General features: G+C 43.7%; 2 protein-coding genes across 4 annotated transcripts in view; one reads left to right on the forward strand and one right to left on the reverse strand.

Annotated features, from left to right (window-relative positions):
- Positions 1 to 4,551, reverse strand: part of DMAC2L (distal membrane arm assembly component 2 like) — a 40,928-nt gene extending 36,377 nt beyond the window's left edge. Inside the window, exon 1 of the mRNA XM_068251989.1 lies at positions 4,481 to 4,551. The gene's annotated coding sequence lies outside the window, so the exon portion shown is untranslated. The remainder of the gene's footprint in view (positions 1 to 4,480) is intronic.
- Positions 4,552 to 4,717: 166 nt separating this feature from the next.
- Positions 4,718 to 24,147, forward strand: part of LOC137533042 (L-2-hydroxyglutarate dehydrogenase, mitochondrial-like) — a 42,252-nt gene continuing 22,822 nt past the window's right edge. Inside the window, exons 1-4 of one of the 3 annotated variants that reach the window (XM_068254181.1) lie at positions 4,718 to 4,885; positions 12,295 to 12,410; positions 18,882 to 19,033; positions 22,383 to 22,514. In XM_068254181.1, coding sequence (XP_068110282.1) covers positions 4,797 to 4,885; positions 12,295 to 12,410; positions 18,882 to 19,033; positions 22,383 to 22,514 — 489 coding nt within the window. In that variant the 5' untranslated portion in view covers positions 4,718 to 4,796. Of the gene's footprint in view, positions 4,886 to 11,156; positions 11,375 to 12,294; positions 12,411 to 18,881; positions 19,034 to 22,382; positions 22,515 to 24,147 lie in introns of those variants that run through there. The other 2 variants (XM_068254182.1, XM_068254183.1) reach the window with 2 other exon arrangements.

The following is a 24,147-nucleotide window of genomic DNA, read 5'->3' on the forward strand; positions in this document are numbered from 1 at the left end:
TTCATCCGACCAATAAAAGAAAGTGTTTTTAAAACAAAAAAAAGTCAACCTTCAAATAATTATGTTCAGTTATGCACTCAATACTTGGTCGGGAATCCTTTTGCAGAAATGACTGCTTCAATGCGGCGTGGCATGGAGGCAATCAGCCTGTGGCACTGCTCAGGTGTTATGGAGGCCCAGGATGCTTCAATAGCGGCCTTAAGCTCATCCAGAGTGTTGGGTCTTGCGTCTCTCAACTTTCTCTTCACAATATCCCACAGATTCTCTATGGGGTTCAGGTCAGGAGAGTTGGCAGGCCAATTGAGCACAGTAATACCATGGTCAGTAAACCATTTACCAGTGGTTTTGGCACTGTGAGCAAGTGCCAGGTCGTGCTAAAAGATGAAATCTTAATCTCCATAAAGCTTTTCAGCAGATGGAAGCATGAACCCACTTTTGAACCAGAAACAGCTGTATAGGCTCGAAAGCCTACTACCAATTAAGCATATTAGGTGCATCTCTGTAATGAGAAGGGGTGTGGTCTAATGACATCAACACCCTATATCAGGTGTGCATAATCATTAGGCAACTTCCTTTCCTTTGGCAAAATGGGTCAAAAGAAGGACTTGACAGGCTCAGAAAAGTCAAAAAATAGTGAGATATCTTGCAGAGGGATGCAGCACTCTTAAAATTGCAAAGCTTCTGAAGCGTGATCATCAAACAATCAAGCGTTTCATTCAAAATAGTCAACAGGGTCGCAAGAAGTGTGTGGAAAAACCAAGGCGCAAAACAGCTGCCCATGAACTGAGAAAAGTCAAGCGTGCAGCTGCCAAGATGCCACTTGCCACCAGTTTGGCCATATTTCAGAGCTGCAACATCACTGGAGTGCCCAAAAGCACAAGGTGTGCAATACTCAGAGACATGGCCAAGGTAAAAAAGGCTGAAAGACGACCACCACTGAACAAGACACACAAGCTGAAACGTCAAGACTGGGCTAAGAAATATCTCAAGACTGATTTTTTTAAGGTTTTATGGACTGATGAAATGAGAGTGAGTCTTGATGGGCCAGATGGATGGGCCCGTGGCTGGATTGGTAAAGGGCAGAGAGCTCCAGTCCGACTCAGGCGCCAGCAAGGTGGAGGTGGAGTACTGGTTTGGGCTGGTATCATCAAAGATGAGCTTGTGGGGCCTTTTTGGGTTGAGGATGGAGTCAAGCTCAACTCCCAGTCCTACTGCCAGTTTCTGGAAGACACCTTCTTCAAGCAGTGGTACAGGAAGAAGTCTGCATCCTTCAAGAAAAACATGATTTTCATGCAGGACAATGCTCCATCACACGTGTCCAAGTACTCCACAGCGTGGCTGGCAAGAAAGGGTATAAAAGAAGAAAAACTAATGACATGGCCTCCTTGTTCACCTGATCTGAACCCCATTGAGAACCTGTGGTCCATCATAAAATGTGAGATTTACAAGGAGGGAAAACAGTACACCTCACTGAACAGTGTCTGGGAGGCTGTGGTTGCTGCTGCACCCAATGTTGATGGTGAACAGATCAAAACACTGACAGAATCCATGGATGGCAGGCTTTTGAGTGTCCTTGCAAAGAAAGGTGGCTATATTGGCCACTGATTTGTTTTTGTGTTGTTTTTGAATGTCAGAAATGTATATTTGTGAATGTTGAGATGTTATATTGGTTTCACTGGTAAAAATAAATAATTGAAATGGGTATATATTTGTTTTTTGTTAAGTTGCCTAATAATTATGCACAGTAATAGTCACCTGCACACACAGATATCCCCCTAAAATAGCTAAAACTAAAAACAAACTAAAAACTACTTTCAAAAATATTCAGCTTTGATATTAACCACTTGAGGACCCACCCTTTACCCCCCCTTAAGGACCAGCGCTGTTTGTTGTGATCTGTGCTGGGTGGGCTCTGCAGCCCCCAGCACAGATCAGGGTGCACGCAGAGCGATCAGATCGCCACCCTTTTTTCCCCCCTATGGGGATGATGTGCAGGGGGGGTCTGATCGCTCCTGCGTGCAGGCTAGTTGCGGGGGGGGGGGCACCTCAAAGCCCCCCTCCGCGGCGACATTCACCCCCCTCCCTCTCCTACCTCTCCCCCCGGTGATCCGGGCTGCACAGGACGCTATCCGTCCTGTGCAGCCAGTGACAGGACGTCCCCTGTCACATGGCGGCGATCCCCGGCCGCTGATTGGCCGGGGATCGCCGATCTGCCTTACGGCGCTGCTGCGCAGCAGCGCCGTACAATGTAAACAAAGCGGATTATTTCCGCTTGTGTTTACATTTAGCCTGCGAGCCGCCATCGGCGGCCCGCAGGCTATTCACGGAGCCCCCCGCCGTGAATTGACAGGAAGCAGCCGCTCGCGCGAGCGGCTGCTTCCTGATTAATCAGCCTGCAGCTGGCGACGCAGTACTGCGTCGCTGGTCCTGCAGCTGCCACTTTGCCGACGCACGGTATAAGCGTGCGGTCGGCAAGTGGTTAATGAGTTTTTTGGGTTCATTGAGAACATGGTTGTTGTTCAATAATAAAATTCTTCCTCAAAAATACAACTTGCCTAATAATTCTGCACTCCCTGTATAAAAAGCAGAGAAACAGATGAGAGGGACGAGGGTAGGAAGGGAAGGAAAACGAGAGAAGGAAGGAGAAAGACAAAGAGTCACAGACAGAGAGATCTGTCTCCTCGGTCCATAAAGACATCCTCTTCCCCCTCATCGCACTGCCCATCATACCTCCAGGCTGACTGCTTTTACTTTCCTTGGAGGAAAGGACTGCCTCTCTAAACAGTGAGCAGGAAAGGAGGGGAGATGTGTATGTTCTGCAGGTGGACAGGCTTGCCTCTGTCCCAGTGGCCAAGAGATAAGGGCAGCACACAGGGTGAAACATTTATTTTGTATACCTTGCCCCGCTAGTCTAAAAAGACAAAAAACAAATGCTGACAAGAATGGAAAGAGTGATATGTAGATAACTAATCCAAATGCCCCAGCAAAGATGTGACATGTATTCCATCAGCTTATCTGTCCAAAGGCCATTTTAACTGATTACTTAAAGTGTAGCCATGGCAAAGTTAGGGCACAAAAATAGCTGCTCACCTAAGAAAAGGGAAGCCTATGGAGTATCCAGAAGCTTCCCACATCCTCCTGTTCCAGTTTATTTTTTTTACAATATTAAATTATAGATTATCTAGCCAGTGTTTGCCCTTTATAAAATCTTTCCTCTTCCTGATTTACATTCTGAAAGTTATCACAGGTGGTGACATATTTAGACCTGCCAGGTGATCTCTGTGTAATGTTTGTTACTGAGAGTTCTATGCACAGAAGGTGAAACTGCTTGCTCGGCAGTTGGAAAAAGCAGTTATTTCCCACAGTGCAACGCGGTTCACAGAGAGCAAACTGTCAGGACCATGGTCATGACATCACACTGTGGGAGGGGTTTTAACACAATATCAGCCAGACACCATCCCCTCCCTTCCCGATGATGTAATTGAGAAAAGGTAAAGATTTCTAGGTTGTTGTTTTTTTGGGGGGAGGGGGGGGAGAGTTATTAGCTACTGATTGGAATGAAGTTCAATACTTAGTTAAAGTTGCAGTGCTGGGTCTCTGGTTCGAATCCCAGCCAGGTCAGCATCTGCAAAGAGTTTGTATGGTTTCCCCATGTCTGTGTGGGTTTCCTCCGGGCACTCCGGTTTCCTCCCGCATCCCAAAAACATACAGATAAGTTAATTGGCTTCCCCCTAAATTGGCACTAGACTACAATACATACACTACACGATCATACATCGACGTATGACTATGGTAGAGACTAGATTGTGAGCCCCTCTGAGGGGCAGTAAGTGACAAGACAATACATACTCTGTACAGCGCTGCGTAATATAAATACTTAAATAAATAAAAGTTCCTCTTTAACTATCATTGCTTCCAACCAGGGCTGTGGAATTGGTACAAAAACCATCTGTCTCCTACTCCTCAATTTATCAAAACCACCAACTCCGGCTCCAGGTACCCAAAAAATTCTCCAGAGCCCTGCTTCCAACTAGCTATGGATGAATCAAATAATCATATCTCATGTACAACTTTCTGCTCCCACTTACCACCTCAGACTGGCAAAAATATTTATCTGCACTGCACTATGGAATATGCTGCCGCTGTTTACACCAGTAGTGTGTGTGTAACAGTCAGACTCAGGCACAGCTTTTAGCACCCTACATACAGCATGCATGCAAGTCTGGTGCTGATTTCAGAATACACTAGATATTACACATAAACCAGTGTTGCACCGCCCTCAGTACATGCCATGTGGAAGACAAATGACATTTATTGGCTGCTCTCAGTACAATCTATGTAACATACATGCAACATATGCAGTAGTATATTATAGTCTGCATGTACCAAAGGCTCTAGGACACACAGTATAACATGCATGTTACATACACAGGCAATGCCTGCTCTCTCCACAGAAGTAAAGCACAATTGCACATCTCACCTCTAGCTCACACTGCCAGTTGTTGTCCGCAGACCGCCCCGCCCATTGCCCTTCAACCCTTCTCTTCATTGGAGAAGAAACTAACACTGCTTTCTCCCCATTGGCTGAAGACATTCCAGCCCTCTATTCGCTGTAAAGTCTGAGTTAATAGTTACGTGACGTCCCGTGTCCGACTCTCTGATTGGACAGATGATACTCCGGGGCTGGGAAATTCTGTGTGATTGGCCCAGTAGAGAAACGCTGCGATTGGCTGGTGGCGACTGTAGCAGTGAGAGGAGAAGTACGGAATGTCTATGAGGTCTGGAGGGCAGTGAAGATGTCTGCGCTGGGTGGCTGGAGGAAAGTTTCGGGTGCCTTGCTGCTGAGAAGAGCGCAATGCAGGCTTAGTGCGGCGCGGGCTGCCAGGTAACCCTCAGAGCTGCAGCACTGGGTACTATACGATATTACAGGTCACTCTGCATGTTGCAGTACCTGAAGCTGCCACTAGGTGGAGGCAGAGTACTCACTGCCCAGCAAACTTTGTGTACAGTTTTGCTATGCCAACTGCCCTATACTGTACTATGTAGTGAGATTGCTTAGAGTGGGGCTCTAGGCAAGATAGCCACTCTGGCTCCCACGTGTATTTGGGGAAAAAGCAACGGAGAGGGAGAGAGAGGATCGATCTCTACGGCATTGAAGAGGGTTTGGGGCACACTGAGGCTAAAGTGTTGCTAAATTTAAATTCTCTGAGATTATGCTGTTGCGTGATCTAGAGTAGAAAACAGTAGGGATGGACTTTGCCTTGGTGTGGGTTCATCAGCAGTGAACTTTTGTGCCACGAAGCCCCACATGACCTCTGACCTGAAGTCAACTCGCCATTGGCATTGGGTACATGAGTTTCTGAATGCGATCGCTGCGGCGACCTATTCCCTGATGACCAGCTGACTGACAGGTCAGAGGTCATGCTGGACATTATGGGATGAAAGTTCACTGCTAATTTTGGTTCTGTATTTAGACAACTTCTAGCAGCTCAGGGCAGGGCAATGTTGACAACACACATTCACATTGTGAGATTGACTCGAACATGTTCAGGTTGAATGATGAGTTAAACAAAGTAAAAATAAGTCTAGGACAAAGTTTATTCTGGGGGATGACACTAGATATTGTAGTTCTTCTTCTAATAAAACAGAAATTATTGTTCCTAAAGTTGAAGAAATTCCAATTGGCAAGTTCAGTCTTGTTAAAAAATACAACGTCCTCGGCAGGAAAGTGTTCTACTTACATTCCTGCAGTGCAGGGATCTGATGCAGAGAGCAGAACCCTCCAGATCCGGCCACCAACAGGCATCGCCGTATGGATCTGTTGTTGTCATGTTTGTACATATGAGCATTGCAGACACATGGGCCATCTTTTTGAATTGTTAACGTTTGTAAATTAAAAATGCCCTTGACGTTCACAGAGCTGGAATCTGCATTTGACACTGTGGTGAGCACTGTCAAAACAGAATATCAGGGGGACTAGCGCTACTATGACTGTGTGTTTTGCATGTTTGTAGCAGTATTGTACCTTGTTGGCCACCAGTTAAAGCAGGACATTTGAATTGGGGTGATATTTATTGGCTAACTTTAAAAGATCCAGAGAGTAAGCTTTAGTCCAATAAGCTGCTCTCAGACTATTCATGTAGATTATACATCATGAAAAAAGTCTAAAGGAGGCTTATTGGCTGCAAGCTTACTGTTTGAATGGCATGGACTGTTCTCATAGTTCAAATATTGGTAACATACTGTTACTGATGTTCAGCTACAAGTTTCAACATTTTTTTTTCAGTTTGCTTTTTTCCCAAGTGTACCTTTTTCTAACCTTCCCAACTTAAAGGAGAACTGTAGAGAGAGTTGTATGGAGGCTGCCATATTTCATTTAAGCAATACCAGTTACCTGGCTATCCTGCTGATCCTCTGCCTCTAATACTTTCAGCCATAGACCCAGAACAAGCATGCAGCAGATCAGGTGTTTCTGACAATTTTGACAGATATGACAAGATTAGCTGCATGCTTGTTTCTGGTGGGATTCAGCCATTACTTCAGCCAAATAGATCAGCAGGGCTGCCAGGAAACTGGTATTGCTTAAAGGGAAATAAATATGGCAGCCTTCATATACCTCTCACTACAGTTCTCCTTTAACCGCAACCCTCCTACTGGTAGGACACTTAACAAAGCTGCCGCTGCTTACTGATCACTTACCGCTGCTTACTAGATGAAGCTTGCGCTGCTTACAAATCACTTACCACCGCTTTTGCACCAAACTCATGCACCTTGGCAGCCCATAGCCGCAATTTAATATTGCACTACATGGTACTACCATAAGGTGCCAATATTGTATATACTTTCATATGGTTAAGGGTTCACGTTACAATATGCATAATTATCCTTAACTACCTCAAGACCGCGTCATGCCAATGGGAGTGACCACGGTGGCAGCCCCAGGACCGCCTAACGCCATTTGGCGTCAAGTCCTGGGGCCAGCTACTGCAGGAGATCACGCGCTGCCGCGCGCGCATCTCCTGCTCCGCCTTCAGTCTCCCAGCGGCGATCGCCGCTCGGGAGACTTTTAGTCTTATAACTGTGTACAGCGCTGTGATCTGCAGCAGCGCTGTACTGGGGACAGCTGTGTGACACGGCAGAGCGATCGGCTCTCATAGGCAGAAGCCTATGACAGCTGATCGCCAGGATTGGCTGGCGGGGGGAGGGAGGGGTTTGAAAAAAATAAACAAACAGTAAAAAATATTAAAATAATGACACAAATATTTATTAAAAACATGAAATAAACACTAGGTGGGTGATCAGACCCCACCAACAGAGAGCTGTGTTGGTGGGGAGAAAAGGAGGGGGGGGGGGAATCACTAGTGGGCTGTGTTGTGCTGCCCTGCAGCTTGGCTTTAAAGAGACTCTATAACAAAATTTTCAGCCTTATTTTTTCTATCCTATACGTTCCTATGCCTGTTCTAATGTGGTCTGGATTACTGCAGCCTTTTCTAGTTGCACTGTCTCTGTAATAGATCTAATCTTTTCTTGTCGAGACAAAGAGGAATGCACTCTCTCTGCTGTGATAGAAAGAAGTTATGCACACCCCCTGCAGGCTCTCCTGTGTGTGTATAAGTCACAGGCTGTCTCTGCTCACAGCCAGCGTCTCTGCAAGACTCGTGGAGCTGAGCTATTTCAAACAGCTGTGAGTGCAGAGGGATAAGCTAAGGCTAGGCAGCTAAGGCAACACATGGGAGTAACATTCCAGCAATCAAGCTTGAAGGAGACAAAAAGAAACCAGGAGCCCAATATAGTGTAGAATCTCAGTGACAATTAGTCAGGTGTACTACAAAGTAATGGTTATACTCACAAACGTGGATTTCCACAAAGGCAACCACTGGATAAGCGGGTGGGAAGAATTATAACCTGACTCCGCTCAGGTTTAAGAAGTCGCTCTCTGTAGACAGGAAGAAATGGGGAAACACCCCTCCACCAAGGGTGGACTAGACAATTTGTAAAGCAGTAACACAGAGGTACCAAGTAGGGTAAAATCGATTAAAAACTGTTTAAAAGGGGGAAGTTGGTGGACTCACCTCCCTCGTGGAAAGAAAGACCGGACAATGGGACGTTACTCACAGTATAAAGTAACTTTTTATTAAAAGCTCTAAAGTTGCAACGCGTTTGACGAGTCACAATCCCGCTTCATCAGGCAAAGATTTTCGGAGGGGCCAGGCCATTGACCCGATTTTGTACCCTCCAAAAATCTTTGCCTGATGAAGCGGGATTGTGACCCGTGAAATGCGTTGCAACTTTGGAGCTTTTAATAAAAAGTTGCTTTATACTGTGAGTAACGTCCCATTGTCCGCTCTTTCTTTCTACGAGGGAGGTGAGTCCACCAATGCCCCCCTTTTAAACATTTTTAATCGATTTTACTCTACTTGGCGACTCTGTGTTACTGCTTTACAAATTCCAGCAATCAAGTCACATTTGAGAGGAGCTTCTGCAAACGGGCACCTACTCTGATCATGTATTTCCTGTTTGGCGGCCATCTTCATTGTTTACAAAAACAATGAATAAAACAGGGATTTTATCACCAGGAAAGCAGCGGGAGCGGCGAAAATGTCACAGAGGGGGGCTAGGAGAAGACAGCAAACAGGCTGGTACGTTTATTTATGTAAGATTTTCACAGTACAGATTCTCTTTAAAGCTGCAGTGGCCTATTTTGAACAAAATAGCCTAGCCTTTAGGGGGGTTTAGCACTGTGGTCCTGAAGTGGTTAAATTCTAAAAGTTGTAATTTTTGCACAATTAAGTGAAAATACCTGTTGCCCCAATTCACAGAATCTCCTCTCCTTAGTGACCTATGTCATGTGCGTTCGGTGGGGGGTATTGCCCTGACATTTAAAGCCATGCCTCCTGAGGCTAGGTAAGAGGTGGGCAAACATTTTGATTTGTAGGCCACAAAGGCTTCTTACATTTTGAGAGGGGTCAGACCAGTATAGGTAGCCAATGTGCCCCCCCCCCCCCAGTACTAGTTGCCATATACACCCCTATTCTTAGCTTGGTCCCCAGTTCAGGTAGCTGATGAGCCTACCCCCAGTATAGGTAGCCAGGTGTGCCCCCAGTATTAAATGGCACCCTCTGCCCATAGGGGTGTTACTGAGTGTGTATACATTGTTGCTCCTACATGGCATTTTTAGTTATGACTAAGGAGCGAGTATAGCTCCAAAATACGTGAGATGCTTGGTCTCTGTCCAGAACCATTATTTAATCAAAATTGGACTTCTTAATCTTCCAGTTGAGCAAATTTCCTTTCATGCATTCAGTGTTCTCCCCAGAAGTTTTTTCCAGCCGGGTGGCATGAAAAATTGTCCGGGTGGGGCGAGATGAGAGAATGGAAGGCCAGCGCTTCTCTGTACAACTCTGCTTACAGCAGAGGAGGAGGTGAGCCTAAGACAGCCGGGTGCTCACCAAAACTAGCCGGGTGGAGCAACCGTCTAAAAGAGCCTGGGGAGAACACTGTGCATTGCTTCTTCGATCGGCTCCCATTATGCCAGAGGTTTCAGGCATAGGGGTTAGCGCTCTCGCCTTGCAAGCGCTGGGTCCCCGGTTCGAATTCCAGCCAGGTCAACATCTTCAAGGAGTTTGTATGTTCTCCTCGTGTCTGTGTGGGTTTCCTCCGGGCACTCTGGTTTCCTCCCACATCCCCAAAACATACAGCTACGTTAATTGGCTTCCTCCCCAAAAAATTGGCCCTAGACCATACATGCACTACACGATACATACATATGACTATGGTAAGGACTAGATTGTGAGCCCCTCTGAGGGACAGTTAGTGACAAGACAATATACTCTGTACAGCGCTGCGTAATATGTCGGCACTATATAAATACTTAAAAATAAAATAAAATCTCCACCAAGACCTCTAGGCACAGAAACCCTTTTCTCCCTTCGACTGTTAACCTCTTGGACTCTCTCCAAGCTGTCTATTGAATCACTGCCTCTGTAACGTATCTTGTGTACACTCTATGTTGTAATGTATATTGTGTTTTATCCTATATTCACGTCTGCGAGCCTTGTATGTGCCAAACCCAATTTCAGGCGCAACCCCAGTCGTGGTTGGCAAATTGAACTGTTCTGATAGGATGCACGGCTGAAGGGAGATTGGTGCTGGAAGCTGAGACTAATGCCTGGTACACACCATGCAATTTCCTGCCAGATCAATTGGTTGAATCGATAATTTCTGTTAGATCCGATCAGGTTTCCAATCGATTTTTCAATCACTTTTGAGCAGAAGTAATTCAGAAAATCGACCGGAAATCAGATTGGACATGTTGGAAATTATCGATTGGACACATCAATCTGATGGGAAATTGCATGTTGTGTACTAGGCATAAGAAAGCATGGCTTTACACTGGAGATCTTTGTTTATTCCACCGACTGCACTCTTTCAAGCACAGCATGCTTTTTAACTTTGCTTTTCCGATGTTGATGTTGGCATTTGTATTCTTGGGCCAAGGAGAAAGGTGGATTTTGTCCCATGCTTCTTCCTTAGGGATAGGATTTTGCAATTAGTAACAGGGTACAAAGAGTAACTATATTAAGCTCCCATAAATAAACAGTCAAATAGTAGCTTGTGAGTTTAGTACTTATTTGTTATTGAGATTATGCTATTCATCAGTAACAGATTGATCAAAGGAATGTTCAGAGGAATATCCAAGCCAGCCAAGATTTATAATTTACAACTAATACCTGTCCCAAACCCGGGCAACCGACGCATATTGTGTGAACTAAACATGATTACAGTATAGAGGATTAATACACCAAATGTAATTTGATACTACAGGCAGTTATCCACATGGAAGTGCTATGGAATATGTTGGCGCTATATACTGTATATCAGTGATAGTAATCTGAAGTGTTATGGTTTCTGAACAACCAATTGGGAGCGGCCAGGGTCGCATACACGCAACATGGGCATCATGGATTTTTTTTTTGTGCCAGAATTAGCTGCTAGTATAATATTGGTAAATTACTGATATTCTACTATGAAATTAAGTAAAATGTAGTGATATTTTACTGTCGCTAAACTGAACCCTATTCTCACACAGAGCCCTCCCACTACCAATCCCTAACTGACACCCTCAGCACCGATGCCTAACCGATTTCACCCTCCCTCAACTGATCCCATGCCTAACCCTGACCGCCTAACAAGCTTCCCCCCCCAAACTTCCATAGTGCCTCCGACGCACAGATTTCCTGTCACCCGCAAGGCCAGGCTAGGCATTTTTACTGCAAAAGTGTAAATCTGCTTATTATTCAGCGACTGATACCTCTGGAGGAGCTGCATGACGTTAAACTTGCATGACCATTGATGATCACTTCCAGTTGCTCAGGTTTGAGACATGTTTGGTTTAAAAAGAATGCATCTCACAAGCAGGGCCGGAGCTACCATAGGAAAAAATGGGCAATTGCCCCAGGGCCCCAGAGCCTGTAGGGGCCCCCAAGTTGTCCCTCCCCCATCTTAACTGTTGCACCCCAGGGACTCTGCAGAGTCTGTTAAGTTGGGAGGTGATTGGGGGAGGGTCTGCAGCCAGCTCAGGAGCCCAGGAGGGAAATTTGGCTGCAATAAAGGGCCTCTAATGACGCTTTTTAGTCGGGGGTGTCTGTTGGGGGGCCCCCAGGCTAATTGTGCCCTTGGGCCCAATTGTTACTTGAACCGGCCCTGCTCACAAGGATCCCATCCAGCTTTCATTGCATACTAAGGTAGTGCTGTTGCGGCCCGGGGGGTCTGCCATTCAATGGGAACAAATGGCAGCAGCGTGTTGAATACTATTTTTATACATTCAGTGCCAATGTTAATGTAGAGGCAAACTAGGCAATTTCCCCAGTGCCCCAAGCACCTCCAGGGGCTACAAACAGGCTGTTGCATTTTTCCTTCAGCCGATAATATCGCCTCTAGTCCAATGCAGAGAGTGGCAAGGAGAAGTTTATTGTCACGTGTTATGGCTGCTCTGCTTTTGTATGGCTTATAATGGCTTTTGAAGGTTAGTTTTATCAAAAGTGTTTACCAGCATAATTTTTGTTTTCCAGAATAAAGAGGTATGACTTGGTATGTGATGTTTTATTAAGGGGAAACGTAAAGATTGCTGATCTCATGTGGATCATGTCTATTTTAGTAGTGATTATTGAATACTTAGTGAAATAGCAGTTGAGTGAAAATAGAGTATCAAATAATGTATGGTAATCATTTTTGTATTATTAACATTACTGATTAGATTTCTGAACTTGTTAGTAACGGTTTCATTATTTTCAGCACTTACGATGTTGTGGTTGTGGGCGGCGGCATTGTGGGTCTTGCATCAGCACGACAGCTGATCCTTCGCCATCCTGCACTGCGATTTGCCCTGCTAGAGAAAGAGAAGGAAATTGGTAAGTCTAGTAGATTAGGAAGGGTTATGTTTTAATCATACTAGTCGTGAGTTTGCAGTTGAGTTTAGGATTTCCAGTAGAAAAGGGCCCTTTCTATTCTGTACTTGGATATGTATAAACGATATTTTTGTCTTTTGGGGAGGATCTTTTTCAATGTGTTTTAATGTAATGTATTTTTAACAGTTTATACAATACTGTAACATGTATTAACAAAGATATTTAAAAAAAGAATATTCCGGCGTATAAGGCGACCATCCCCCCCCCCCCTACCTTTCCAGTTAAAATATAGAATTTGGGATATACTCGCCGTATAAGACTACCCATCTTCCAACGCACATAAAATAAAATTAAAAAAAAATCATATACTGGTGCTATGTGTGAACAGATACAGGTGCTGTACTGTATGTGGTACCCAGTATATAACAGTATACAGGTGATTGGTTGGATTGATCTACTCTCCCTGTCCATAAGCGGATTGGTCAGCTCTCGCTGTCTTAAAGCAGATTGGTCAGCTCTTGTTTTCCAGCACTTGGGGCCCATTTCACACTGGGATGCAGGGATGGGCTCAGATTCGAATTCGGGTGAATCCGGATAGTAGCTATCAGGATTTCACCCAGATACCTGTGCGGGGTGGGCAGGGGGGTCAAGCTTACCTATCTGATGTCTTCTTTCGGTCCGTCCCTCGGTGCCTCCCACAATGCGGTTATGTGATTACAAACACTTCCTCCTTCCGGGTTGAAGGAGGAAGTGTATAGTCACGTGACGCCGGATTGGACCGCATCGCGGGAGGCACCGAGGGACGGACCGAAGAAGACGTCAGATAGGTAAGCTTAACCACACCGCACAGGTATCTGGGTGAAATCCGGATAGCTACTATCCGGATTCACCCGAATTCGAATCTGAGCACATCCCTGCTGGGATGTTTTTCTGCTGTGTTGTAGTGCTTTGCTGATTGCTAGCGATCAGCAAGCTGTGTACAATGTATCCCTACAAGATTATGGGACTGTTCTCACCGCAGCACTTGCGGTTTGCATGAACGGGAACATAGCAACATCGCAATCACTAGGCATTTGGGGAATGGGGCTTAATGCCAGGGCCAGTTCTAGATAAAATGGGACCCTGGGCAAAAGTTAAGCACCCCGTCCCCCATATAGCAGTGTTGGGTGGCCTTTGCCTCCCCCCTTTATTAGGTAACCATTGCCTTCCCCTCCCCCTGCCCATATAGCAGTTAGTAGAGCCATTGACACATGTAGAGTGCACACGGCCGAGTGTGATCTTACCTGCCAGGCTGGAGCACTGCCTCCTTTCTTCAGCTTGCCTCTATCCCTGCTGAGGGGCCCTGAGAAATTGCCTAGTTCTACCCTCATGGAAGATCAGCGCTGACTAAGGGCAGAGCACAGTAAACACATGCAGTAGTTCTAGCCAGGAGGTGATTTTGAGCTTGTTGTATAAGTAAGACTGAGGAGTGCGCACTTGATTTCCCACCTTTGTTTGTTATTGTTGCACAGTGGCTGCCTGTATTGCTGGAAATTATATGACCCTCATATTGTGTTCAGCTTGGACGTTCAGTCAAATGCACTTCCAGACGACCTGAATTGGGCCCACTTCAACCTGCGTACAATTTGTATACAATCTCACTCTCATTGTATTAAAATCTCACTGACCTCTCTAATTGCCACCTAGCTTCTGGATGTGGAAAACTATATCTAAATGGTTTGTATCTTTACACATGTGTGTCTTAAATGGCTAGACGTCAGGTGAATTCGCAGGTCCATCAACCTTCCGTTTCAATAATTCTATCAAAATAGAGAAAAATCGATGTAAAGTGTCTCCCCCTATGCCCGTGTGCAATGTTTTAAAAACTCACCTGTCCACCAGTGCTATTCCTGACCTCCATCACCCTCACCGTGATAGTCTGTAGCATGTGGCACTAGGTGCATGCGTGACTTCACACACATACCTGGAGCCATGTGGTACAGGCACTCGCGGTGATGCGGCCAAGCAGATGGCTGTGGCTGATTTCTGATATGAGAGGGATCAGAGGGGGATCTGTCTCATGGTCAGTCTGCCCATACGTCGCCTGATGTATGGGCACCATATATATATATATATATATATATATATATATATATATATATATATATATATATATATATATATATATATATATATATATATATACAGGATCTTCTCAAAAAATTAGCATATTGTGATAAAGTTCATTATTTTTTGTAATGTACTGATAAACATAAGACTTTCATATATTTTACATTCAAATACACACAACTGAAGTAGTTCAAGCCTTTTATTGTTTTAATATTGATGATTTTGGCATGCAGCTCATGAAAACCCAAATTTCCTATCTCAAAAAATTAGCATATTTCATCCGACCAATAAAAGAAAAGTGTTTTTAAAACAAAAAAAGTCAACCTTCAAATAATTATGTTCAGTTATGCACTCAATACTTGGTCGGGAATCCTTTTGCAGAAATGACTGCTTCAATGCGGCGTGGCATGGAGGCAATCAGCCTGTGGCACTGCTCAGGTGTTATGGAGGCCCAGGATGCTTCGATAGCGGCCTTAAGCTCATCCAGAGTGTTGGGTCTTGCGTCTCTCAACTTTCTCTTCACAATATCCCACAGATTCTCTATGGGGTTCAGGTCAGGAGAGTTGGCAGGCCAATTGAGCACAGTAATACCATGGTCAGTAAACCATTTACCAGTGGTTTTGGCACTGTGAGCAGGTGCCAGGTGGTGCTGAAAAATGAAATCTTCATCTCCATAAAGCTTTTCAGCAGATGGAAGCATGAACCCACTTTTTGAACCAGAAACAGCGGCAGAAGCGCCTGACCTGGGCTACAGAGAAGCAGCACTGGACTGTTGCTCAGTGGTCCAAAGTACTTTTTTCGGATGAAAGCAACTTTTACATGTCATTCGGAAATCAAGGTGCCAGAGTCTGGAGGAAGACTGGGGAGAGGGAAATGCCAAAATGCCTGAAGTCCAGTGTCAAGTACCCACAGTCAGTGATGGGCTGGGGTGCCATGTCAGCTGCTGGTGTTGGTCCACTGTGTTTTATCAAGTGCAGGGTCAATGCAGCTAGCTATCAGGAGATTTTGGAGCACTTCATGCTTCCATCTGCTGAAAAGCTTTATGGAGATGAAGATTTCATTTTTCAGCACGTCCTGGCACCTGCTCACAGTGTCAAAACCACTGGTAAATGGTTTACTGACCATGGTATTACTGTGCTCAATTGGCCTGCCAACTCTCCTGACCTGAACCCCATAGAGAATCTGTGGGATATTGTGAAGAGAAAGTTAAGAGACACAAGACCCAACACTCTTGATGAGCTTATGACCGCTATCAAAGCATACTGGGCCTCCATAACACCTGAGCAATGCCACAGGCTGATTGCCTCCATGCCACGCCGCATTGAAGCAGTCATTTCTGCAAAAGGATTCCCGACCAAGTATTGAGTGCATAACTGAACATAATTATTTGAAGGTTGACGTTGACTTGTTTTGTTTTAAAAACACTTTTCTTTTATTGGTCAGATGAAATCTGCTAATTTTTTGAGATAGGAAATTTGGGTTTTCATGAGCTGTATGCCAAAATCATCAATATTAAAACAATAAAAGGCTTGAACTACTTCAGTTGTGTGTATTTGAATCTAAAATATATGACAGTCTAATGTTTATCAGTACATTACAGAAAATAATGAACTTTATCACAATATGCTAATTTTTTGAGAAGATCCTGTATATGTATGTATGTGTGTGTGTATATATATATATATATGTATATATGTGTATATATATATATATATATATATATATATATATATATATATATATATATATATATATATATATATATATATATATATATATATATATATATATATATATATATATATATATATATATATATATATATATATATATATATATATATATATATATATATATATATATATATATATATGTGTGTGTGTATATGTATACATACATACAGTGGTGTGAAAAACTATTTGCCCCTTCCTGATTTCTTATTCTTTTGCATGTTTGTCACACTTAGATGCTTCTGCTCATCAAAAACCGTTAACTATTAGTCAAAAATAACATAATTGAACACACAATACAGTTGTAAATGATGGTTTTTATTATTTAGTGAGAAAAATAACTCAAAACCTATATGGCCCTGTGTGAAAAAGAAATTGCCCCCTGAACCTAATAACTGGTTGGGCCACCCTTAGCAACAATAACTGCAATCAAGCGTTTGCGATAACTTGCAACGAGTCTTTTACAGCGCTCTGGAGGAATTTTGGCCCACTCATCTTTGCAGAATTGTTGTAATTCAGCTTTATTTGAGGGTTTTCTAGCATGAACCGCCTTTTAGAGGTCATGCCACAACATCTCAATAGGATTCCGGTCAGGACTTTGACTAGGCCACTCCAAAGTCTTCATTTTGTTTTTCTTTAGCCATTCAGAGGTGGATTTGCTGGTGTGTTTTGGGTCATTGTCCTGCTGCAGCACCCAAGATCGCTTCAGCTTGAGTTGACAAACAGATGGCCGGACATTCTCCTTCAGGATTTTTTTTTGGTAGACAGTAGAATTCATGGTTCCATCTATCACAGCAAGCCTTCCAGGTCCTGAAGCGGCAAAACAACCCCAAACCATCACACTACCACCACCATATTTTACTGTTGGTATGATGTTCTTTTGCTGAAATGCTGTGTTACTTCTATGCCAGATGTAACGGGACACGCACCTTCCAAAAAGTTCAACTTTTCTCTCGTCGGTCCACAAGGTATTTTCCCAAAAGTCTTGCCAATCATTGAGATGTTTTTTTAGCAAAATTGAGACGAGCCTTAATGTTTTTTTTGCTTAAAAGTGGTTTGCGCCTTGGATATCTGCCATGCAGACCGTTTTTGCCCAGTCTCTTTCTTATGGTGGAGTCATGAACAATGACCTTAATTGAGGCAAGTGAGGCCTGCAGTTCTTTAGATGTTGTCCTGGGGTCTTTTGTGGCCTCTCGGATGAGTTTTCTCTGCGCTCTTGGGGTAATTTTGGTCGGCCAGCCTCTCCTGGGAAGGTTCATCACTGTTCCATGTTTTTGCCATTTGTGGATAATGGCTCTCACTGTGGTTCACTGGAGTCCCAAAGCTTTAGAAATGGCTTTATAACCTTTACCAGACTGATAGATCTCAATTACAGTACTTTGTTCTCATTTGTTCTTTGGATCTTGGCATGATTTCTAGCTTTTGAGGTGCTTTTGGTCTACTTCTCTGTGTCAGATTGCTTCTATTTAAGTGATTTTTTTGATTGAAATAGGTGTGGCAGTAATTAGGCCTGGGGGTGACTACAGAAATTGAACTGAGGTGTGATAAACCACAGTTAAGTTATTTTTTAACAAGGGGGGGCAAATCACTTTTTCACACAGGGCCATGTAGATTTGGAGTTTTTTTTCTCACTAAATAATAAAAACCATCATTTAAAACTGCATTTTGTGTTCAATTATGTTATCTTTGACTAATAGTTAACGGTTTTTGATGAGCAGAAACATTTAAGTGTGACAAACATGCAAAAGAATAAGAAATCAGGAAGGGGGCAAATAGTTTTTCACACGTGTGTGTGTGTGTAATATATATATATATATATATATATATATATATATATATATATATATATATATATATATATATATATATATATATATATATATATATATATATATATATATATATATATATATATATATATATATATATATATATATATATATTTATTATTATTTTAGTATTACTGTCTACTGAGTGTGCTCTAGTGGCTGCCGCGCAAGCGCTTTAAGTCCGACAGGAGAAAAGCGCTATACAAAAAAAGAATTATTATTATTACTTACATAACAGATGTATTGTGCTATCCACGTAATGATTCCTGTGAATTTTATAAAGGAAAAGCAGAAAATCCTATTCTAGGCAGTGGCCATCTTGCCAAGCTAATGCTGACATCATATCCTCCCTGACTCTTGTTTCTCCCTCTCCATTCTCTTGCTCATTGTGTATTCATTAGCTGCCCTCCCAGAGTCTTCAGACACTCCCACTGAGGTGTATAATAGGAACTGCACTGTCTTTTTTCTACACATCCAATCACTGAGTCACCTCAGCCTTGCTTGTAAACACAAGTAATCAGAGGGTGTTTCCGATAAGCAGCTAGATAGGGAAATAAATGGAAGAGGAGCAATATATTATAGATAAAAAGAACTCCCAGCATTCAACTCTTTGTCACTAGGGCCAGTGCCCCTAAAGTATGTCATAACTACAAACCATAACAGCAGAAAAAGTTTTGCAAGTTTTGAATGCAGGATTGGCATCTTTATCAACTCAGACAGTTGCTGTTGAAATTTGATTTTTATGGTGACAATACCGCTTTAAGGCAAATGTAACTACCATTCCCTTTTTTTATTTATTTACCTAGCTATGCACCAGAGTGGCCACAATAGTGGAGTGATACACAGTGGAATATATTATACGCCGGGGTCTCTGAAAGCCAGACTGTGTGTCCGAGGGTCATCTCTCTTGTATGACTACTGTGACCGCAGGCTCATCCCATACAAGAAGTGTGGAAAGGTATGTAGTGATTGCTAACTACCAGCAATGCCATGATCTGTGAACGCAGATCAGAATGATAATATGTTGTCTGTTCACTTTATTTCATTGTAAATTTTAGGTTATTATTCTTATTTCTTAAAGGGTACCTGTAATCTTTCCAAAAAAAAAGTTTGATACAGAAGCTCCCCCAGTCTCCCTAGGCCCCTCTTGTGGTGAACAATCTTTGATGTTAAAGTTGAAGATTGCTCCCAGCCATGTTTCCCTCCGTGTATGAGCGTGTCCACACTGCGCAGTTGGAAAGCACAGTCCATGACCGTGCAGTAGCATGGAACCACTCGCACACAGCTTTCTTTTCTCTATAAACTAGTGACTCTGTGCTGCTGCGCAGGGGCACACCCACTGACATCTGCACAGTGCGGCCACGCTGGTACACAGAGGGGAATGTGTCCGCGAAGATACAGAGTCTCTCGGCCGACAGTGGAGGTGTCGGAGAGGATCGGTAAAGCCTTTGGATTAGCCAGAGGCTTCTAGCTACTGATTAAAGTATATAATTTTTTTGTGGTGTTACAGTTGTTACAGGTTTACTTTAAACTTTTTTAATAAGTATTACAAAATAATAGTAGCCCAGCGAGTTTTGTTTTTTGGCTCTATAGTGTTCTCCCCAGAATTTCTTTCCAGCCGGATGGCATGAAAAAGTAGCCAGATGGGGTGAGATGAGAGAATGCAGGGCAGGTGCTTCTCTGCACAACTCTGCTTGCAGCAGAGGAGGAGGTGAGCCGATGACAGCCGGGTGCTCACCAAAACTGGGGGGGTGGGGGTGGGTTAACATCACCGGGATAATTTGCTCTCTGGGTCCTTTTATACTAGTGCGCTGTGATAGCGGTTATCTAGAAGAGTCGCACCACAGCTGATAAGTCACACCACATGGGTCAGAGGTGAGGTGCGACCAAAGAAAAAATATAACATGTGACTTTCCCAGAGTCACATCCTAATGCACTGGAGGTTCTGCGTACCCGGAGCACTCCCGCTGCATCACACCACAGGCAGTGTGTCATGCCTCATTGACTTGAATGGCCACTGTGGCAGGGTAGAGTACCGCGACACGATGTAATGCGGTAAGTATAAAACGGGCCTTAAACGGAACCTGAGGTGAGAGACCTGTGGAAGCTGCCATATTTATTTACTTTTTACCAGAGAGCTTTAGTGAGAGGTATATGGAGGCTGCCATATTTATTTCCTTTTCAGAAATACCAGTTGCCTGGCAGTCCTGCTGATCTTTCTGGTCAGTAGTGTCTAAATCACACACCTGAATCAAGCATGCAGCTAATCTTGTCAGATTTGTCATAGATATCTGATCTGTATGCTTGTTCAGGGTCTATAGCTAAATGTATTAAAGGCAGACGATCAGCATGGCAGCCAGGAAATGTGCATTGTTTAACTACTTAAGGACCGCAGTGATTGAAATCTATGCCCTGTTTTGGTGGGCTCCAGGCTGGCAGGGCGTAGAGTTCAATCACTGCCCGCAGCGCGCATCTGCCGTTTCTGTCGCTCCCCACCGATCGCGCCACTCAAACTCGACGTGTCTTGCCGCAGCTCACTGGCTTTGCCTGTCTATATGATGGCAGAGCCATGTGAGCCGGTCAGGAGCCGATTTCATTGGCTCCTTGCCGTGTCTATGAATGTAAGCCGCTCCCATTGGCTTACATTGATAGACACGGTCAGGAGCCAACCAAAACGGCTCCTGACCGGCTCACATGACTCTGTAGTCATAGAGACGGCAGAGTGGGTGTCAGGATGGTCCTGGCGAGCGGCGATTCGTCGGGATTCTGTTGCTCTTGTACCAGTGCTCTCTGGTCCTTAGGGGGGCAGAGACTGCTGGTACTTAAGTGGCTAAAAGGTAATAAACATGTCAAGCTCCATATCCCTCTTACCTCGGGTTCTCTTTAATGTGTACCTGAGACCACTATAATGGGGTAATTTATACTTGCCTGGGGCTTCCTCAAGCCCCTTGAGGTTCACGCGCTCTCTCGCCGTGCTCGCTTACCGGTCCGTTATCTGGTCATCCGGCCGGCCACACTCTTCTGCGCTGGAGCGTTCAGGCAGTGCTGCCCAAGAACAGAACGCTCTCAAGGATGGGGGCGTGCGGCTAGGCCGTGCATGCGTAGAAGTGCATGACTGGACAGACTACTGGTGAGGATTACAAGACAAAAAATGGCTAGAGAGAATGGTGAGGGAGCCCACACACCTCATGGAGCTGGAGGAAGACCCAGGTAAGTATAAATAGCCCCATTTTAGTGGGCTTAAGTACACTTTGAACAGATAGGATTCTATGTCTAAAGTCTGCTTCCCAAGTAATGACTTGTAAATCCACATCCAAAAACAAAATGAGTGCACCCCAAACTAATGCCTGTTACTTCAGCTCAATGGACTCAAACGGTGCAGCATCCGGTGACCTAAAGATCCATAATATAGCATACACATAGAAACAGAAATCCAGCAGCAACTCGTTTGCAAAATAAAACTTCTCAATCTTTAATAGAACACTTCCATAAAAAGATAGTAGGCAGCATAAAAGCACATTATACTTATCACAGTCCAGATGCAGTTTCAGCAGCAGGTATTGAAGGTATAGAGAGGTGCGGAGAACAGCAGATTGACAGCCGGTTTGCCCCGCAATAAGGGCTTTATCAAGACCAAGAGCACCCCCTCACATCAACCCCTTTATACCCCAAACTCCTCCCCCCTATGCAGGTATTTGCCAATCGGCTTACGGCCATTAGGAGAGTCTCGCCTGTCTTCAATCAAATACTTTGTGCCGCTCCAAGCACAACCCACCACGTCATATCCGCTGGCAGTGTCCCTCACAAACTTTGGTATGCACATCAGCTGATACTTCCGCGGTCGCTTCACACATGACTAATGACTTGTAAAGCTGAACTGACAGACATGCAAAGGATTCTTATAGGTTTAAGGAAATAGACCACTAAGAAAGTTTGTATGAAATGTCAGATCCTGGCCCATGAATGGTGACATGATTCCAGACTATGGAAGGTACCCTGACGCATTTTGTGGTCAAACCTACTTTTTTAGATCAGAGGAAATAATCACAAGTGAGATGTGCCAACCTGAGTTTTTGTGTGCAGCCCTGTGGAAACCTAGGAAAAAAGAAACCATTTGCACTAGTGTAGACAAGATCCAGCATTGCAGTCCAGAAGTGTCATTGTTGAAAGACATAAAAATGTCTGCCTTGATTGCTTTAGTTTCTTTTGGGTCACATGCACAGGTAGAGCAGGACCCTGTAATCTAGTATGCGTTACTGATTCTGTACTTGTTTTATGTTTTACAATGTATGCAATGTTCTCTTTAGCTGATAGTGGCTGTGGAACACCAGGAAATCCCAAGACTACAAGCTTTGTATGAGCGAGGACTGCGGAACAATGTGCCGGATCTACAACTCATCAGCGCTAAAGACATCCGGGAGAAGGAGCCCTACTGCCGGGTATGTGCTTCCTGTCAGCTGACATTGAGGGTGGGAAAATCTGAACAATCCAGCCAACCCGGATTGGATTGTTTAAAAAGAAAAAAAAAAATGGACACTATCGGCTGGGCAAAAGTTTGCAGGGCATACCTGGGTCATATGAGAATATAACGTGGTTGCTGAAAGGGAAGTAAATTAATGTTCGTGTGACAGCGGGTATGTGCTTCACCCAGAGTGCTTCACCTTTATCTGGACTGGATTTAATAAAGATCAACTTCTTGCTGTGAGTGATGAAAGTGACTGCAGTAGCACACGCTACTATTCACTAACCTTTCAGCATCCTCACTGTGTTCTGATGTAACCCAGGTGCGGGTTGCACACTTTTTGATTCATTCCAGGTTTGATGGATCACTTAGGCTTATTAGAGCTCTCCAACCATTGTAAACCATCCCCAGAGACTTATGGAGAGAAGGACAAATAACAGCAAATGAGCCACATTAAATAAAAAGGTGCCATGGATGATTAATGTTACAACTCAAAGCAAAAAAGAAAGCCATCCATATAGCAAATAATAGTAATAATAAATTGCCATACACTAGGTACCAACAAAATATGAACAAAGTTTATTAGGGACTTATCCCTTTAAAACCAAATAAAACACATAGCAAGGGATACAGGCTTGCTGGCACAGCAAAAATGACACGTACAATAATAGTCATCAGCCACATCAAATAACAAATAATATTGCACAGTATAACGGAGAATAATATTGGGGTAAATACATTTGTATGTAAAAAATAAACAATCCTTCTATCTATGTCTCTCCCGTGAAGTTGTATGCCGGCTAACTAAAGAGTAAGACCACCAAAGTGTGTAAAAGGTGGAAAAGAAAAAGAAGGAAGCTTACCACCAAAGTCCCCGTATCGACAGCCTGGCCAGGGCGAGGAAGCAGAGGGGTCTGCGGAACATGTGAGATCTAGCAGGGATACTGGCCAGGCTGTCGATACGGGGACTTTGGTGGTAAGCTTCCTTCTTTTTCTTTTCCACCTTTTACACACTTTGGTGGTCTTACTCTTTAGTTAGCCGGCATACAACTTCACTGGAGAGACATAGATAGGAGGATTGTTTATTTTTTACATACAAATGTATTTACCCCAATATTATTCTCCGTTATACTGTGCAATATTATTTGTTATTTGATGTGGCTGATGACTATTATTGTACGTGTCATTTTTGCTGTGCCAGCAAGCCTGTATCCCTTGCTATGTGTTTTATTTGGTTTTAAAGGGATAAGTCCCTAATAAACTTTGTTCATATTTTGTTGGTACCTAGTGTATGGCAATTTATTATTACTATTATTTGCTATATGGATGGCTTTCTTTTTTGCTTTGAGTTATGGAGAGAAGGACTCTGCATTGCAATAAGGCTGCAGTGAAGAACCATCTCTGTTTGGGGTGGGGGGAGGGGGGGAGTGACCTGTAAATGGTCTCCTTTCTTCTCAGTATATTTTGGTGGAGCAGAAATGTCTGAAGCCAGAAATCCCACCTTAAAGTGTTGGACACATTTACGATCATTGCAGACTGTTGCCGATTAAAATGAGAGCGTTTGTCTCTTCAGATCAATGAGATGCAGATGCTTCCGAAATCATGCACAT

The sequence above is a fragment of the Hyperolius riggenbachi genome, chromosome 9, assembly GCF_040937935.1.
Source record: "Hyperolius riggenbachi isolate aHypRig1 chromosome 9, aHypRig1.pri, whole genome shotgun sequence".
Taxonomy (NCBI): Eukaryota; Metazoa; Chordata; class Amphibia; order Anura; family Hyperoliidae; genus Hyperolius; species Hyperolius riggenbachi.